At 60.1% G+C, this 18,771-nt stretch overlaps 1 protein-coding gene across 4 annotated transcripts; it reads right to left on the minus strand.

The window, feature by feature from the left end:
- Positions 1–3,779: 3,779 nt before the first annotated feature.
- Positions 3,780–10,176, minus strand: SH2D2A (SH2 domain containing 2A). Of its 4 annotated transcripts, XM_027612132.1 has the most exons (10): positions 10,064–10,176; positions 9,326–9,540; positions 8,438–8,622; positions 7,776–7,865; positions 7,467–7,635; positions 6,950–7,093; positions 6,485–6,775; positions 5,026–5,109; positions 4,697–4,868; positions 3,780–4,232 (listed from the first exon to the last, which is right to left on the minus strand). In XM_027612132.1, the coding sequence occupies exons 1-9, from the start codon at positions 10,095–10,097 to the stop codon at positions 4,701–4,703; spliced, it is 1,380 nt and encodes a 459-aa protein (XP_027467933.1). In that variant the 5' UTR covers positions 10,098–10,176; the 3' UTR covers positions 3,780–4,232; positions 4,697–4,700. The 4 variants fall into 4 exon arrangements, with proteins under 4 accessions (XP_027467933.1, XP_027467935.1, XP_027467932.1 ...); XM_027612134.1 differs by having other exon boundaries at positions 3,780–4,868; positions 6,485–6,655; XM_027612131.1 differs by having other exon boundaries at positions 3,780–4,868.
- Positions 10,177–18,771: the final 8,595 nt, after the last annotated feature.

The following is an 18,771-nucleotide window of genomic DNA, read 5'->3' on the forward strand; positions in this document are numbered from 1 at the left end:
CATAAAGCGTGTTGCCGAGGGCACTGGGGCTCCAGTAGGGCTGTGCTGCAGCGGCTTCCTGCTCCTGTGACTGGGGTTTTGGCAGAGTCCTGCGGAGAAGCGTCTGGTGCTCGGCCCAGGGGAGCTGCCCCGGGGGAGCTGACTGGACGCAGCAGCTCACCTCCAGCTGCTGCAGGCTTCTCAACAGGAAAGCGCTGGGAGGAAGGACTGACAGCCCTAGTGACGGACGGAAGGTTCCGGCCACGGGGGCAGTTGGAAGTGTGTGGTGTGGGGACCTGGGGATGAGAGGGAGGCAGCAGGAGGGAGGGTCTCACTGTGCCCCCCAGTCGTATGTGCTGGGTAAGTTGAGGAGTCTGTTTCTCATTAAGTACAGGGGAGGCTTTCGTCACTTACAGGAAAACCACCCACTTATCTGAAATCTGACCTACTTCGGGTTGGAGCCAGACAGGGCTCCTGCATCCCACAGGGACACTGGGGCTGTAGTGGTCCACATCCGTGCATCCAGCCAGTCTTCGGGAAGGAGCAGCAACCCACCGCCACTTCCACGGTCCTCAGAGGCACTGGGGCCGGCGGCCGAGGTCACCCTCCTGGGGTGTCATAGGTGGTGAGGTAGGCTCCACAGGGCCCAAAGTCTGAGATCCCGAGGATCTTTGCTGCACCCAAGACGCTGCAGATGCAGCCCTGCCCTCCTGGCTTGCCACGCCCCTGGGACTTGAGTCCCACGTCCTCACTCGAGGGGCTTGCAGCATGATGGAGTTGGAGGGGCTCTGGGCACGGAGGGTCCCAGCATCTTCTGGAAGTGGATGGACTTGGGCCAGTTGTCTGTAAGCCTCTGGCCTCCCACTTCTGTGCTCTGCAATAGCTTACACCACTTTTTTTAAAGCCGCTTCTTAGTCCTACCAAAGGTAACAGTCTATTTGGTAGATGTAGTTTCCTGGGCGCCAAGAGAAATGCAGATTAGAAATGGACAGTCCTCATTTGGGAAGGCTTCCTGGAAATAGTAGCCTCAAGTTCCGATAAATAAACAGCAAAGGGAAGACAGAGCAGGACGGTGGGAAGAACGAGGAACAGGAATGATACTTGGCTAAAGCTGCTATGGCAGCACCGGCCGAGGGGCCGAGGGAGGAAGGGCAAAGGCTTCGGTCAGAATGGATCCAGGCCTCCCCGGGGGGCCCCGGGGGGGGCTGGCCTGTGCCCAAGGGTGCCGGAGTGCACGGTGCAGCCTGCTCCTAGCCTTGCTGGCCGCCTCTTCCTCTGCCCAGCTTTGTTTCAGATGGGGACAGATGTCCTACAACAGAGGTAGTTGGGGGCGGGGCCTCAGCGGCTCTGGGGCCCTAGTCCTCCCGCTGTGCGCGGTGCTCCAGGACAGAAGGGGTCACCCCCTGCCCCGGAGCCAGACTTCCAGGGCGCCTCCCTGAGCGTGTACTGGGTGAGCTGAGGGAGCACACAGGATGAAGGGGGCGGCTCAGGGGAAAAGTGCAGAGAGCCGACAGGTCGGCCGTGGTGGTGGAGGGGAGAGCTGTGCCCCCCGCGAGCCTTCTGTAGGTCCAGACTGCGCCGAGAAACTGTCCTCTCTCCGCTCTGAGTGCGCTGAGCCCCAGAAAGCCCTGTGTGGAGGGCAGGGGGAGGGCTGGAGGGACCGTGGCAGAAGGAGCCAGCTGGGAAATGCCCTTCCCCTGTGGCACCGCGGTCCCTGGCTGGGGAAGAGCTGCCTGCCGCACAAACTGCCCCAGTCCTTCTCCTGTAGGAGTTCCTCAGCTTCTCCATCCCGGCCGGGCCACAGCGCCCAGTCGCAGCACCCCGGCTCCGCACCCCCCGCAGCGCCCCCGCAGCGCCCAGTCGCAGCACCTCGGCTCAGCGGACCCCCGCAGCACCCCACCATAGCACCTCGGCTCAGCGGCCCCCCTCAGCTCCCCACTGCAGCATGCCGGCTCAGCGGCCCCCCGCAGCACCCCAGCTCAGCGGCCCCCTGCAGCGCCCCCCTGCAGCACCCCAGCTCAGCGGCCCCCCCCCGCAGCACCCCCCACAGCGCCCCGCTGCAGCTCGGGAATGGAGCGGGTGGGATGATGCAGGGGTGCCAGTGGGTGAGGTGACCAGGGGAGACTTACTCCACCCGGGTCTTGGGTCCCGGGCCTACAGCTGGAGGCCCTGCGAGTACGGGGAGGGGGGTGGGGTGGGGGATGGGGGGGTCTTATCCTTTGGCCTGGGAGGGGCCCCTGGTACCCGGGGAGCACGGGATTGGGCTGACTGGATGCGGGCCTGACTCCCTCCAGCTCCCTGTCACCTCCCCTCTGCAGACCTCAGTTTCCTATTTGGTGGAACCCAAAGGAAAAGCAGCCGCAAAGGGCCCACGTGCCCTGGAGCCCCAGCAGTCCTGCTTCCCCGAGCCTCTCACTGACCGTGCAGCCGCCCCGGGTGCAAGCAGGGAGGTGCTCCGTGGGGGCCAGTGGCGCAGGGGAAGGGCACATGCCACTAGCCAGCACCACGCCACAACAGCACCCAGGCTTCTCGCTGGTGCCACTGCCCGATTCTCCCAGCACCCCTCGGGCAAGCCAACCCCTAGCCGGGTGGCGCTGCCAAGGCAGGGAGAACTTTGCTGCTCCCCTCTTTGCTCCTTCAGAAACACCAACGGGGGTCACTAGGCATTTCTGCCCCCTCCCTGCACCGGCCCGTTGTATGCCCAGGTATAAGGAAATTCCGTTTTCAGACCCTAACTTCCAGCTCTGACAGTAAGCCTCTTGTTCTGCCCCCTCCGCTCCCGCAGGAGCGCCCCCCCAAGCCTGCTCTGAGACAGCCTTCTGCTCCCCTGCCCTCCCCTCCCGTCCGACTCGCTCCCCGTCTCTCCTCTTGCTCAGGAGACCTGCAGACAGAAGGGAGTGGAACCCCGACCGTTGACTCAGCAGCCGAAGCTCTCCTTCAGCCGATGAACACGGGCTGGGCAGGCGGGGGGAGGCACTAATCCTGGGGGCTGGTGCCGCTGCCAGGCTGGGGGTGGCGTGGCCGCCGCCCGCAACACCTCCGTCTGGGGAGCGCTTCTTGAGGAGAGGGTCTGCGGGATTTCTGGGCCTCAGCAGGTTCTCGGCCCCCTTGGGGGGGGGGGGGGCCCGACCGGACTGTCTTGACTAGGCTCTCGTGGGACAGAGAGTATAAGGACTGGCTGCGCCGACGGGAGCACAGGAGCACCCAGAGCCCCGAGCAGCTCCTCAGGGGCACACCGCGGCCCGGCCTCAGAGAGCCAGTCTGCGAGAAAAACAAGCCCCAAGGCAGGTTCCTCCAGGGGGTCGAAGCCCAGAGCTTTGCGCAGGGCGGGGGGCAGGTCCTGAAGTGGGTCTGGGTAGAGAGGGGAAGAAGCCTCACAAGAGGGGCAGGGGAGGAATGGGGTCCGGACTGGGGCAAGGCCAAAGCCCAAGAGGCTGGGAAGACAGGTTCTCAGCCACTGCGGGAGGCCGCCCAGTCCTGCACCGGTAGGGGAGTTGGGGAAGGGGTGCAGGGCCTGCCCCTCAACCACTCTCCTCCCTGCCCCTCTTTCTTTCCTGGTGTCCCCCAGGTGATGCAGCCACCCCACTGCCCCTGGCCACCTGCCCAGCCCAGCCAAGAGAGACTTTGCGGTTCCTTGCCTTGCAGCCCCCCAGCCCCCAGATTCGTGACCCTTGCCCAGGTACCTCGGAACCCCCAGACCCGCTCCCTTCACTGCCGTGGCACTTCAACCCCTTGCCTCTCACGGTAGGAGAAAGAGAGAACGTGTGTGAGACAGACAGGAGGAGGCTGGAGTACTTGGATCCCTGTGGGGAGAGGTGGTTGGCGATGATTTATTAGCCAGACAAGAATCAACAAACAAGTTCTAACATCTGTTCTCACCAAACCCTTCCTCAGACAACAGCAGCACTGGACCAAGGCCCAGACCCAAAGGCTCAGAGGGCCAAGGAAATCAGGCTCTGAGAGGAGAAGCCAGGGCAGTGGGAGGCGGCAGCGCCAGCCTAGCACACTTCCTCAGAGGCCCTTGGATCACCGAGCCGCCGGATCCTCAGGGACAGAACCAGTGCGTGTGCCCCTAAAAGGGAGCTGAGTCCACCTTTGCTCCTCAAACTCCAGGCTTCTTTCGGGGGCGGGGGGCAGACCTGTCCAGGAAACAGGGCTAAGCTGGGATCTGGAGGAGGGAAACGGCACCCAGGCCTCCGTGCTGTGGAACTCTGGAAAGTAGCCAGATTGCCTGAGGAAATCTCTGACGTTTCCTGTGCAGAGGAGGATGCGGGGTAAGAGAGCGCCACAGCGGAACGATGAAGCCTGGGTTCTAGTCCTTGGCTTTGGCTGAGTCACTACCCCTCTCTGGCTTTGTCTCCTTATCTGCACCGCCAGGGACTTGGCCTGGATCAGTAAGGGCAAAGGAGACACTGCTCCTTTTGCCTCCCTGCCCACAGCAGACATCACTAATCAATCATGGTGCTCTTTTCTGCTGAGTGTGGAGATGACCGAGCGTCCTTCCCAGGGCAGTGCTCCAGGCAGCCACGACCAATGGATGGCAGTTGGCATGCAAGATGACACCTTTGCACTATCTTCGCAACAGGTGATGGCCGAGGTCCTTGCTAGCTCTGATCGCCTACGGCTTGTTCCACACACATTTCCTGAGAAGGGCATCTGGTGTGCAAAAGTCTGCAGACCCGGTATCCTGGGCTGTCCTTCCCCAGTTCAGACTCACCCGGCTACTGAGGAGGCCCCAGGGGAAGCCACGCTTGTCCTCTGTCCTCTGTCCTCTGTCTAGAAAGCTTGTGGGGGAGGGTGTGCCCCCAGCTGGGCAGGGGCTGGTGGGGCACGGGAGGGCCTTGTCCAGGCACAGAGTTCTCAGAGTGCGGTTGCCGGCCACCTGGAATCTGCAGAGAGAAGGATGATCCGAGGTCACGTCCTCTACCCTCTGCCTCTCAGGCCTACCTGCAGCCTCAAGGGCTGTCCTCTGGTCTTAACGGATGTTGGCCTGCACAGAGGAGGTCTAAACCGCTCTCATTCATTCAGCAACCATTTTCTGAGCACCTGCTCTGTGCCAGGCATTGTGCTGGGTGCTCTGGAGACAGATGAATACGTCCCAGTCCCTGCTCTCAGGCAGCTTGCACTCTGCTGGGGAAGAGGGGAGACAGGTGTCCCAGGTGATCAGTGATGCAGCAGGTGTGTATAAAGCACAGTGGATGGCCTCTGTGGTCGTGTTGGGAAGTGTGCAGGGAGAAGGGCAAGCTGGTCTTGAAGGATAACTAGAAGGTCACCGGGCAGCGGGAGGGTGTGCTCAGAGAGACGCGAACAGCTCTGGGAGGATGGAGCAGCTGAGGAGGTGGTCCTCTGCCTCCACCACTATGGACAGCCGCGTGGGCCAGGTAGCTGTTTTAGAAAGACCATTCTAGCCTCCTTGGGGCAGAGTGAATCAGAAGTGGAAAGACTGGTGGTTAGACCAGTTAAGAAACTCTTGGAAAATCCCGATGAGGGATGATGAGGCTGAAACCAGGGAAAGGGACCCAGCAGGAATCGGGGCCTATGAGGAGTCGGGGTGGGGCGGGGATGTCGAGGGAGCCCTGGGGCTTCTGGCTTGGATAGTCAGGTGGCTGGAGAGACATCAGTCTGGCTGGGAGATAGAGGAGGGGCAGTCTGGGGACAAGGGTGAGAGCGGGTTGCTGTGTGGAGTTCAGGAGGCCGTGGGGTGCTGGGGGCTGAACGGCAGCCTGGAGGGCAGTGGGCATGGACAGGGGTGGGCTGCTGGCTCATCTCTAGCACCGCAGCAGGGGGTGGGGGTTGGGGGTACAGGCTCAGGGGCTGAGGCAGGCCTGGGGCATGGCAGGGAGGCGGGGCAGAGGCCCAGGGAGAGGGTGGGAGTGGCCGGGAGGTCCAGCCCAGCCCTGGACTGGGACACTGACTCACAAGATCAGAGGACAGGGGAGGTGGTGGGGGTGGACGTAGGAGGGGGGAGTGTTGGAGGAGCAGGTGTGCAGGTGCCCCCTCCCCTGAGCTCATCTGAGATGACACGAGGGACTTCAGGGCTCTTCTTCCTCAGGATGGCGGGCCTGTGAAGGCGGAGCGGAGGGAGCCAGAGCAGGAGAGGCCCAAGTTCCAACCAGGAAGACAGGGTGATGGTTGGAGCCAAGATGGTGGCACAGGACAGGGTACAGGTGGCCGGGACTGGGTGAGAGGGACACGGACAAAAATGCAGGCTCCCCGGGGGGAGGGGGGGGGCGAGACCGAGGCCTGGGCCACCATTTCCTCTGAGAAGTGGAGGGGGTTGACCAAGGGGAGGCCGGTCCCGTGACTGCAGGGAGAGGACAGGAAGCCACTTCTGGGCCCGGGAAAGGGCCACCGGCGGACGGAGCCTCCGTCTTTCCCATGCGGCCTCAGACCTCTGACCCTCACCCTGACGCCCGGCATCCACTTTGAACACCTTCGCTGCGCTCCCCAATCTGTCTTTCAGGACCTCCTCCCAGCGGCCCGCCTCCTCCCTGCGCCCCTTTACCTGGCCTCCCGCGACGGGCCTGGACCTGCACTTGCGCAGGGCCAGGTGCCCGAGGCCGCAGGGCTGGCCCCCAGCGCCCGGCGGCACCTCCACCTCGGCGTAGACGTTGCTGGGGGCTTCCCCGGGGCTGCCCCGCCCCATGGCATAGAAGGCGATGGGTTCGTCAGGCTCCTGGTAGATGGGGTTGGAGGGCTTGGGGGGCGGGGCCGGGCGCGGCCTCGGGGCCGGGCTCGTGTAGACTTCGGGGGGCAGCTGAGGCTTGACGGCCACGGGAGGCTTGGGCCTGGGCGGCTGGGGAGACGGGGTGAGAAGGCCAGGCCGGGGGAGGAGGGGGCGTCAGAGCGACCCAGGCCGGGCGGAGGCTGCAGGCCCCGGGGCCCCTCCCCTCCCGCAGGCCCCGCCCCAGCGCTGGACCCTCCCTTTGCCGCACCCCCTTCCCCTCCCTCAGCCCCTGCAGCCCAATACCTCCTTCTGTTCCCCGGGCCCCTCCTTCGGCGTGGGGGTCACGTTCTGCAACTTCTTGACGATGGGGCTATACTGAGGGTGTGGGTCCTTGTTTCCAGAGTCTGATATTTCAGTGCTCAGGGAAAGTCCTGCAGGCTCAGGCGTCTGCTGGGCAAGAACGAGGCCTCAGGGATTTGGTGCAGTGGGATGGTGGGTGGGGGTGGCCAGGGGATCCAGGAGGACAAAGCAAGCTGGTGCTGGTGGAGGATGTGTGGGGGAGGGGCACAGAAATGTGGACTGGGGGGTTCCCTGGGTGAGGAACAGGGGATGGAGATGGTAAGGGGACCAACGGGGGTGGTGGGGGGTGGGGGGGGAAGTAGCTCTGGTCACAGGCTGTGTCTAGCATTGACCTTAATTCCACCCGGAACACAGGCCAGGCCAGTCTCCATTTGTGCCTGTGGTTGTAAAAATGCAACAAAGCTTGACGGGAAGGCGGCTCCTGCGGCCGGGGTCCCAGCGTACCGGGGTCCGGGCGTACCTGGCGGACGAGGGGCTCGGTGAGCGTCTCCCCGTAGGGGCTGAGCGGGCACGCAGTGTAGTGTCGCAGTAGGTCCTGCAGCCGCGCGTGGGCGCTGTGCTCGCCCAGCACCACGTGGCGCCCGTCCCGGAGCTGGGCCAGCAGGAAGTGGCGGCAGCGAGTCCGGCTCCTGGAGGGCGCCCGTCGGATCAGAGCCGCACGCCGTGCCAGGCGCTCCCTCCCAGCCGGCCCCTGTCCCTCCCGCGTCAGGAGCACCCAGCCTACCCCGCCGCTAGGCGGAAGCTCCGCCTCCGGGCTCCCGCCCCTCACCTGTAGGTTAGCACGAAGGTCACAGCGCTCTCGCTGAACCGCACCAAGTAGCATCCCTCAGGCTTGGGCTCCAGCAGCCTCTCGGCCTCCCTGTGGGCGACGGAGAAGACTCTTCCAGCCTCGGGCCTGTCCCCGGCTCTCCGGCGGACCCCAGCCCCCAGCCCAGCGGGTTCAGGTGTCGGAGGAGGGTGGGGATGGCAGAGAGGATGTGTGGGTCGGCTGTCCCGCGCAGGGACTGGAGAGCACAGGGGCCAGGGGTCCCACCCAGGAGAGCTCCCAGCCCTGCATCCTCCTGCGGCCTCCTCCTGGAGGGCAGCCTGGTGGGGGTGCCCTGGGGTGGTAATTGACTACAGGCTGGAGAAGAGGAAAGCAAAGCCGAGAAATGTGGCGGGAGGGACGGCCTAGCAGGGAGACAAGGAAGGCTGGTAGACCGGAGAAACCATGAGGACTAGAGGCCAAGACACAGGAATGGAAGCAGAGGCCCCAGAGCGAGCGGGCTGTAGCCTCTGCCGTGACCTCCCCCAGGACAGATGCCTCAGAGATTGGCCTGGGAGCCTCCAGGACTCAGGGCTGGACTTGCAGCCTCCACGCACTGCTGCTGGGCCCGGGACCCAGGACTTGCCCAGCTCCTCTCTGGGCCCCTTTCTGCCGCTGTGACTCGCCTCCGGCTGATGAAGCCATGGAACCAGGCAGGGGCTGCCCCGTGCTGCAGGAGCCAGTGGGCCTGGGTCTTCTGGAACCAAGCCCGGGTCTCGGCCTGCAGGGACTGGCCTCCTTCCTCAAGCCCCTCCTGGGCCTTCCCAGCATCCTCTGGGCTGGAGGCAGCCCCTGGGGGTTGGGGAGATGTCTGGAACAGGGGAAAAGTTCAAGGAGGAGGAAATAACCATGATTCATGGGCTTCCTCCTGGTGCCATCCCGCCACCGCCTCCTCAGCCTCACCCCTGCTCCCCACCCCAGTTGCCCATTTTAGGCCATAACTGCCCAGAAAGTGCCTCTCAGGGTCCAGCTTAAATCCCCTTCTTCAGCTCCACCTGCTTTGGTTTCCAGGGGATTTCTGTCCACTTCGCTCTGGGCCTTTTAACCCAGGAGCAGTGAGCTCTTAACCTGAGCTTCAATGAGTGTGAGGCCTTCCAGAAAGACAGGAAATCATTCCCTGGCCTGCAGGACGAGGGACATGATGCTGCCTGTCACCCCAGAGGACAGAACGAGGGAGCACTCAGCCTCCCGTAGGAGGGGCTGGGCTGGATCCTAGGGAGGACTTCCTAATGGACCGCGGGGTGAGAGGGACTGAGGCCTGGATGCACTGGGCAGGTGGAGGCCACGGACGGAGATGCAGATGCCTGCTTCTGGGACTCGGTACCCTGTACCCTGGTCACCCGCGGACTCAGCCCCAGCGTCCCCGGACAGTGAGGGGACACTATAGTGAAGGAAGGAGATACTCCCCATCTCCTTTCCCTCTCTCCGTCCATGCCCTAGCCCTGTTGGCAGCCCCAGATGATTCCTGCTCCCCACCCCCCGCCGTTGGCCTTGGTCCATCTGCAAGTCCTCACCGCTGGGGGGATGGGAGCTGAGGAGGACGATGTGCCAGCCGAGTTCCCACCTGCCGCAGCGTGGACAGCTTCGACCCTGGGGCTGGGCTGGGCCTCCGCAGCCTTCAGGGCCTGGAGTCTGGGCCCCTGAAGCAGGCCCACATCCTGGTAGGTCCTGCAGGGCAGTTCCACGGGCTGGAAGGTGCTGAAGGTAGGCGCAGGGGCTCGGCCGCTTCCTGTTAGCACAAAGAGGACAGCTGGGCTTTCTCGGGGAGGGACTGCCCCTCCTCTAGGCTCCCAGGGGCCCCGCGTGCCTCTGACCAGACACCTGGAGGACAGGGACAGTCACAAGAGGAGACCCCAGGGTGTCTCTCACGGGGGGGGAGCAAAGAGCCGAGGAGGCCCTGGGTGGCCGGGGAGGCAGGGTGTGGGGGAGCAGAGAGTCCCACAGTGAGGGGTGCAGGGTGTGGGGGGGGCGAGACGTCTCTTTATGGCCAAGATCCTCCGCCTCCCGGGCCTCATTCTCCTGCTCCCTCCCCTCTAAGAAGCACTCCGCAGGCCCAGCCGCCTATGTCCCGCCTATGTCCCCGGGGCTGAGTGGACTGGCGCCCCGGAGAAGGAGAAGGAGCTGTGGGCACCCCGCCAGTCGGCCATGCCAGCCCTGGTTCGGGGTGGGGCCCTTCACCCTTGAAGTGGGACAGCAGGGGTCATGGGGGTCTGGATGTCCCTCCACCCACAGTCTCCAACCTCACTACTTACCTTGGGGGCATATCTGGGCCAGGGGGAGCTCCATGGGCCGGCCTGAGGACAGAGCCCCGGAGCAGGGTGTGTGTAAAGGTGTGTGTATGTGCTCTGAAAAGATGTGCACACTCAGCAACTCATCTCTCTCCCCCCGGCCCCCGAGGGCAGGAAATGTCGCCTTCCCCGCAGCCCTAGCCCTGGCAGAGGACCCACGTCATGGAAAGCCGTAAGACACTAGTCCCTCCCCCGGAAGCCAGGCAGCTGAAGGTGATGGTGGTGTGGTGGCGGGTATTTGTGTCATTCTGTGTCTGGGTTTTGGGCAGTCCTGACTGCCCTCTGACCTCCATCCCTCCTGTTTCTCCCTCCACTCCCTCACTCCAGACTGGGACTCCCTTTTCTCTCTCTGCCTCCCTCCCTGTCTCTCCCTCAGCTTCGGTCCAGAGCGGTAGCAATGGGGATGTCAAACTCAAAAGGATAAGCCCTAGTATGGTGCCTGGGCTTCAGGCTCCTGGGAGATTCCTACGCAGGATTATGCTCTTAGGACACATGAGGAGTGAAGGGGGCAGAGCTGCAACAGGAAGGATGTGGGGCAGACCTCTGGAAGGACTTTCTGAGGTCATACAAATCTGTGAGATAAGGGGGTGGGACTTCAAGGGGGACTGGCTTCACCTTCCAGCAGATAATGAAGCTGGGTTAGGGCAAAACCCAGCAATCCTGGGGGAGGGAGGGAAGGTGTCCTGGGGGAAGCGGGTGGTGATCAGAAGCAACGTTATTAGCAGTTATTGGAACATAGACGCTGACTTCTTAAAGTCACAGTGTGCTGACACCTCCTGCCACACCAGAGACCAATCCCATTGCTCTCATTCAGTGCTTGCCAATAAAGGACAAGGAACCATTACCCCCATTTCCCAGAAGGGTACACTGAAGCTCAGAGAAGTTAAGTGCTGTGGCCAGGTGTTTCAGTGTCTCAGAAGTTGGGATTAGAAACTAGATCTTCCTTTAGTAATTTCACCGTGATTTAAGCCAACAATCCAGAACTAAGTGCCAGGCACTGTTCCTGGTGCCAAGAACCCAGAGAGGAAAAGGATCTTGCCTCAAGGTGCCAGGGGTGGGGAGCCGGGCCTGCCAACAGATCTTCCTTGTGAGGACACAGTGGTGCGGCCGACGCTGCGGGAGCCGGGCTGGCCTGGCGTGCACGTGTGCATGGGGCGTTGGGATGTCAGAGGAGACTGAGTGGAGTCGTGGAGGGCGAGCAGGGTGGAAGGAGGCGGGCAAAGGCGTTTCTAGAAGAGGCACCAGCGTGGCAAATGTGTGTAAGAAGGAACGGGCGTGGCGTGCGGGCAGCTGTAGAGGAATGCGGGGCTGGGGCCGGCTGGCTTAGGGGCTGCAGTAGTGGTCCCCGCAGCTCGGTTATCTGCTGCCCTGGGCCTAGGAAGGAGTCTGGACACCTGGCTTGCAGCCCGAAGAGCCACCTGCCCACCAGCTCCGGGCAGGGGAGCGCTTTCCCCACCGTCACCACCCACATGCCAGGACCTTACCTCCCCGCAGCTCCCTCTTCCGGCAACACTGTCGCCTTAACCTGGTGCCAGCCCCCAGGGGCTGGCGACAAGACTGAGAGGTGCCCTCGACATCCTCCCCAAACGCCTCGCTGTACTGTGACGACCCGTTGGATGCCGGGCCTCTGCTCTGTGCTGCGTGGCTGGTTCTGCTCAGCACAGCTGGGTTCTGGAAACCCTGCCCGTCACTTTGATGCGCTTTGTGATGATTGCAACAGAAGCAGTTTTCACCTTTCAAATGGAATCACTCCCACGCTCTTTGTCTGGAGGCCTGGGCCCGGCCCACAGCCCTGGCAGCTGGAGGGATCTCTTGTGTGGGCCTCGACCTCTGTCGGATGGAGGTTGCTGGGAGAACCTTAGTCTCTCTGAGGCTGTGACTGTCCCCTCTGCCCTCGTGCTGGGCTTCAGCCTGGGCAATCGCTCCATCCCTCTAAGCTTCAGGTGCCCCATCTGGAAAATGGGGCAAGAACACCTCTCTGGGGCGCCTGGGTGGCTCAGTTGGTTAAGCGACTGCCTTCGGCTCAGGTCATGATCCTGGAGTCCCGGGATCGAGTCCCATGTCGGGCTCCCCGCTCAGCGGGGAGTCTGCTTCTCCCTCTGACCCTCTCCCCTCTCATGCTCTCTCTCTCTCTCTCTGTCTCTCATTCTCTCTCTCAAATAAATAAATAAAAAATCTAAAAAAAAAAAAAAAAAAAAAAGAACACCTCTCTGGAGGGGTGGCTGTGGATTCCAGCACTAGGTGGGTGCCGAGCCAGCAGAGGGTCTGTCTGACGCAGAGGAGGGCTCAGGTGCGGGTCCCTTCTTTGCTGCCGGCTCCCGGCTCTGTGAGGGGCACCGTTAACCACTGTTTCCTCGCGGCTGGGGCGAGGTCCACACTGCAGGTCTCCCCTCTGCCTGGGCTTGTGGAGGTCGGGGTCTGGGGGCCTCTCAGCCCTGCACACTGCTGGGCAGGGATCAGGTGCGTGCTAGATGGTTTGTGTGCCCCCCGCCCCCCCATCCCAGGACTCTTTCCCTGAGGCCCCCATGTATTACCCTGAGCTGCCATAATGAAATACCACAGACCGGCGGTGCGGGGGTATCAACAACAGAAATTTGTTTTCTCACTGTTCTGGAGTCTGGAATTCCAAGGTCAAGGTGCCAGCAGGGTTGGTTTCTGGTGAGAACTCTCATCTTGGTTTGCAGATGGCTGCCTTCTTACCGTGTCATCTCATGGCCCTTCGTCTGCGCTCGTGCAGGGCGGGCTGGGGGCTAGCCCAGGTGTCCTTTCCTCTTCTTACAAGGACTCCTGTCCTAGCCAATCAGGACCCCACCCTTATGACCCCATTTAACCTTAATTACCTTTTTTTTTTTTTTAATTTTATTTGTCAGAGAGAGAGAGAGAGCACAAGCAGGGGGAACGGCAGACGGAGAAGCAGGCTTCCCACAGAGCAAGGGCCTCGATTCAAGACTCGGTCCCAGGACCCTGGGATCATGACCTGATAGAAGGCAGATGCTCAACCGACTGAGCCACCCAAGTGGCTTAATTACTTCTTTAAAGGCCCTATCTCTCCATAGAGTAACATTGGGGGTTAGGGCTTTAATGAATGAATTTTGAGGGGACATGGTACAGTCCACACACCAAATTTCAAAGCCCGTCCTCTCCCCTTAAGGAGCTTGCGTCCTAAGGTAGGCAGGACCACAGAAGAGACTTGGCAATTCAAAGCAGTCATGCCCAGAGCCATGTGCATCCTCCAGGACCTCCGGGGAGAGAGCTGTCTTCTGACGGGGGTGACGGGGTGGAGGCTAAGCAGAGTGCAGTTTTAGGGGGCATCCAGGTTGGGCCGTGATGAGAAATCATGGGTGAATGTCCATACTACCCAAAGCAATCTATAGATTCAATGTAGTCCCTATCAAAATTCCAATGACACTTTTCACAGAAATAGAACAGACAATTCTAAAATGTGTATGTAATCCGGGCGCCTGGGTGGCTCAGATGGTTAAGCGTCTGCCTTCGGCTCAGGTCATGGTCCCAGGGTCCTGGGATCGAGTCCCACATCGGGCTCCCTGCTCCTTGGGAGCCTGCTTCTCCCTCTGCTTCTCTCTCTCTCTCTCTCTCTCCTCCTCTGTCTCTCATGAATAAATAAAATCTTAAAAAAAAAATAAAATGTGTATGTAATCCCAAAGATTCAGAATAGCCAACACGATCTTGAGAAAGAACAAAGCTGCAGGCATCAGGCTTCCTGATTTCCAAACTATATCACAAAACTATAGGAATCAAAGCAGAACGGCATTGGTATGAACCAGACACACAGATCAATGGGACAAAAGAGAGAGCCCGGAAATAACCCAGGCACTACGGTCAATCAATTTATGACCAAGGAGCCAAGAATACACATGGAGAAAGGGTGGTCTCATCAATAGACGATGTTGGAAAAACTGGACAGCCACATACAAAAGAATGAGACCGGACCCCGATCTCATACCACAAACAAAAATTAACCCAGGACGGATTAAAGAGGGACGCCTGGGTGGCTCAGTCGGTTAAGTGTCTGACTTTGGCTCAGGTCATGATCTTGGGGTCCTGGGATGGAGCCCCGTGTCAGGCTCCCTGCTTAGCGAGGAGTCTGCTTCTCCCTCTCCCTCTGCAGCTCCCCCTGCTTGTGCTCTCTCTCTCTCTCTCTCAAATAAATAAATAAAGTCTTTTAAAAAAATGGATTAAAGACCTGAGATTAAAAGCATAGGACATCAGTCTTGGTGATGACTTTATGGGTTTCACACCCAAAACAGAGGCAACAACAGCGAAAGCGAACAAGCAGGACCCCATCACACCAACAAGCTTCTGTAGAGCAGGAAACCACCAACAAAATGAAAAGGTAACCTACTGAATGGGAGAAAATATTTGCAAATCGTATCTCCGGTAAGGGATTAAGATCCCAAATATATAAAGAACTCATAAAACTCCATAGCAAAAAGCCAAACACTGTGATTCGAAAATGGGCAGAGGATCTGGATGGACATTTTCCCAAAGAAGACAAACAGTTGGCCAGCAGGCACCTGGAAGGGGCTCTGCCTCACTAAGCATCAGGGAAATGCAAATCAAAACCGCTGGTCGCACATGCAAGGAGGAGGAGGCTGGCTCTGCGGATGTCCAGCGTCAGGCCTCCTGCTCCGCAGTGGACTTGGGCAGTGGACTTCCCACTTGACAGATGAGTTCACCTGAGGCTCGAAGTAAGCTATCAGTGACTTGCCGGAGCGGACTTAGTACGTTTAGATAACATTCAGTTCGGGTCTGGCTCCAGAGGCCGTGTTCCCTCTCTGCCTCTCTGCCCTTAGCTGCTTTGTCCTGAAATCATCCAGCGGCTGATTGAAAATCTATTGAAAACCTGTTCCGCGCTGGAGCGCCTGAGAGTTTTAAGGGCTACAGATATAAGCAAGACCCGAGGGTGGGGGAGATACACAGGTAAAACAACCCAGGTAATTCGGAATGATAGGAATTAACTAGAAGCCGGGGTGGGTGGGGAGTGGGCCACTCTGCCTGGAGCCAGGTTGCACGGGGCCAGGAAGGCCTTCAGAGAGGAGGTGGTTGCTGAGAGAGCGGGGTTTAGGGGGGAACAGGTGATCCTCCGGATAAAGGAGCAGGGGTGGGTGGAAGAGGGTGGAGGGGCGAAGTAGGTGAGGATGCGGGGCTCAGAGCCGCCGTGTCCTCTGGGCACGCATGAGCAGGGAGGGCAGGGAGCCTGGGAGACAAAGCCGAGGGGTGCCTGCTGAGGCGCTTTGTCTTTGGCTCCCGGGCACTGGGGAGCCGTGGGGGGCTTCCAGCCGGGAAGTGGTGAGTGGGACTAGGTCCTTGCTCGCCCCGTGGCAGCTGTCCTGGGGCGCTTGCTTGGCACCTTGAGCTCCGCAAGGACAGGCCGTGGCTTTTGCCCGTCGCTGGGACTGCTTCACCCAGGACAGGCCCGACTCTCCATGGGTGTGAATTCAGCATGTCACTGTGTGCTCAAAGGTGGTTTGGGGCCCGACCACCTTCCTGCCTGTAAGGGCTTCCTCGCCACCCTCCCCGGGGTCCCCAGCACCGTGCGGGGCACCCGGTCAGTCGGCAGCGGGTCGTGGCGGGGAAACGCCAGGATGGCTCGGACTTTGAATCCCAGCTCCGCCATTTATTCGTTGTAGGACTTCGGGCCAATTATTTCACTTCCCTGGGCCTCAGTGTCCTGATCTGCCAAATGTCAGCCCTAGTAGGACGTGAGACACATTGTTCCCTGTGTGAGAGCGGGGGCCGCGTACGGACGTGCAGCAGGTGCTCGGTGCATTTTGGGAACGATAATTACAGTGGACGATAACCCCCACGGGTGCTGGTCACTCACCTCTGGTCTCCCAGCCCCCACCCTGCCTTGTTTACACCGTGCACGGCAGGCAGTCGGGGCTTGGGGCTTCGACTGCAAACCGCATTTCACAGACTCCTGAGCTAGCTGGTCTGTGTTAGTTTCTGCCCATAGGGAGGTCTGCTGCGGGGGTGGGGGTGGGGGTGGGGTGGGGGTGTGTGGGGGAAGGGCTTCTTCCTGTTTGCTTCCTTTTCATGTTGCTCCAGCTCCAGCTGGGCAGCACTGACTCCTCCCCACCTGAGTTTCTAGACACTGACAAGACCCACCTCGCTCGTTCTCACAACCTAGAGGGGGGAGCTTCTTCCTGCTGTATCAGGGTTACTCAATGTGTTCCCTTTTGCCTTCCGGCCTCTCATGCCAGTGAGGTCAACCCCTTAACTTCAGCGCTGCTTGTGGAAATACACAGCATGGTTTCTGTTCTCCTGCGGCCACTCCTGACACCAGCCGCGGTTGGGTGTCAGCAGGTGCCAAGACCAGAAAGGGCATGAGGAAGAACCTCAGCCCACAGGTGGGGGCAGGGGATGGGTCACACGCGGAGGCAAGTCTCAGGGGGGTCTCAGGAGATGGGTTGGCACGTGGCAAGAAGGGAAGAGTCTAGACCGATCGAAAGGTGGATTTTGTACTGGGCTCGGAGGGTCACGGTGCTGGATAGGTGGGTTGCAGCGAGAAGTGGAAGGCTTCCATGCTAGGGAAGATGCAATGTAGATAAAGATAGAGACCATAGGGCGGAGAGGAGAGTTGTTCTCAGCCCCTGGCAAGATGGGGCTGGAGGAGGCGAGACCTCTAGGACCTGGCTGTGTGATGTCGGGCAGGTCATTTGGCCTCTCAGATCATTGATGCTATCAATGCCATCATCTGAATGCTTCCATCTCTGAAGCAGGTTTTTTAAAACACACAAGTTCTCTCTCTCTTTTGGAAATAGAAAGTTCTTTGCCAGCATGAGGACTTATTGGTATTTGATGCTATTCTGAGTAAGTGAAGGATTTCAATACCCCCTGCCGCGGGTATTTCCAGGCTGGGAAAGAGAGGAGGGTGGGAGGCCAGTGGGGAAGAAGGTGCGGGCGGCCCCAAGGGGTGTGGTGGCCCACACTCAGCCTGGGAGGAGAGGTTGGGCAGGGTGTGGGAAGCCACGGGAGGGGAAGGTACGGTGGGGTCTGCCTGGTGAAGGAGTATGGGAAACGAGGTGGAGGGTGATCCAATCGGGTTGCGGGGGAAGGTGCCCTCAGTTTTCGTGGTCCCAAAGACACTGCGAGTGGAGGGCCGTTGGCCCAGAGTTGGCCAGCATCTCCAAGAAGTGTCTGCTTTTCTCCATCTCCCGCCCATTTTATATCTTTCCAGGTAGAAGACACCAAGGGGTTACAGAAGCATGCTATCAATCACAAATTCATGAAAACTGACCTAGGCCCCGCCCAGACCATGGAGGAAACAATGTTAGTGGAGACCATGTATGGGTCAGACGTTGTGACGCCCAAGCAAATAGAGAGAGGGTGAACTGGGGCCTGCAGGTCTGACCTCACCCATCCTGAGCCTCGGACCTCAGCCCCCAGGGCCTGGAGGCTGCTCTTAAAAGGAAACTGCTTGATACAGATCAGGAGAAAGAAGATGTGCCCTCCACAACCCCATCTCCCAGCTGTACATGCACACTTCCAGAGATTTTTCTGAGTTTGTACGTGGAAATGCAAGACATGGCATCTGTATAGTTTGTCGCCTGGGCTTTTCACTTTGCAGCTCATCGTGACCACCCTTCGGTGGCCTTCAATGTGCTTCTGCAGCAACTTTCAAGCGGTACCGCAATGGGACAGTGAGGGTCATTGGCTTAGGGCTCTCCCGCTCACGGAGTGCTTAGCGTTCATGATTTGATTTCAGCCCTTGACCTTCCTTCACTGGGGGCTCTCCCTTAGGTAAGGCTGCTTCCAAGAGGGGCCACCGTGCCTCCTGTGCGCCCCCCAGTCTCTCACAGCCCCACCTTCTTTCGTCCTGCGTCAGGGCCGATGCTGGCTGCACCCCTCCCCTCCAGCTCCCCGTCATGTCTGACCAAGATGCACGACCTTTTGTGCACACTCTCTCCTTCCTCAGCCTCCCAGAGAGGAAGAGGCCCTGTCTCAGTTTCCTGAGGGTCCTTCTTCGTAGTCTCAGGACTTCTTCCCTAGTCTTCTGTGTGCCCTCCATCCGCCCCCTCTCCCTGTACCTTTGCCCACCTCCCCCTCCCACAGTTCTGCCCAAGGACCAGCCTGACACCACCCGGGAGGGTGGGGACCCGAGAGGCCCTCTGCCACTTCATCTCTGGAAGTGACCAAGCAGAAAGTGTCCCTGTGGTTGCTCACAAGTGGAAAGGGGAGGAAAGAGGCCAGGGGGTAGCCTCTAAGCTGCTACCGCGCTCAGAGACAGGTTCCGGGCCCCTGTCCCCTCACCACCTCCCAGCACCCATCCTTTCCCATCCTGACCTCTGAGGCGGCCTTGGTGGTTCAGAGCTGCAGCTGCTGGGGGGTGTTGGTGGGGAGAGAGGCAGGAAAGAATATCTTGTGCCCACGAATGAGCCTCCCCTTTCTCCTAGGATTTCAATCACCGTCTTTGTGCTGGGAGAGCCTCCCTTCTGCTCCTCCCCAGCACTTGCTTCTTCCCAGGGCCCCCATCCCTTCTCTCCCGTGCTGTGGTGGGAACGATGCCAGTGGGGAGAGTGGCTCCTGGCCTGCTCAGTCCAAGAAGCCAGACTGCTCAGATGTCCTGCTTTCTCAGGAACCGAATCAGGGAACATCCAATATCCAATACTGGGGGTCAAGATTACTACAATATCTACTGTCAGCCACAA

Source organism: Zalophus californianus, chromosome 10, assembly GCF_009762305.2.
Source record: "Zalophus californianus isolate mZalCal1 chromosome 10, mZalCal1.pri.v2, whole genome shotgun sequence".
Taxonomy (NCBI): domain Eukaryota; kingdom Metazoa; phylum Chordata; class Mammalia; order Carnivora; family Otariidae; genus Zalophus; species Zalophus californianus.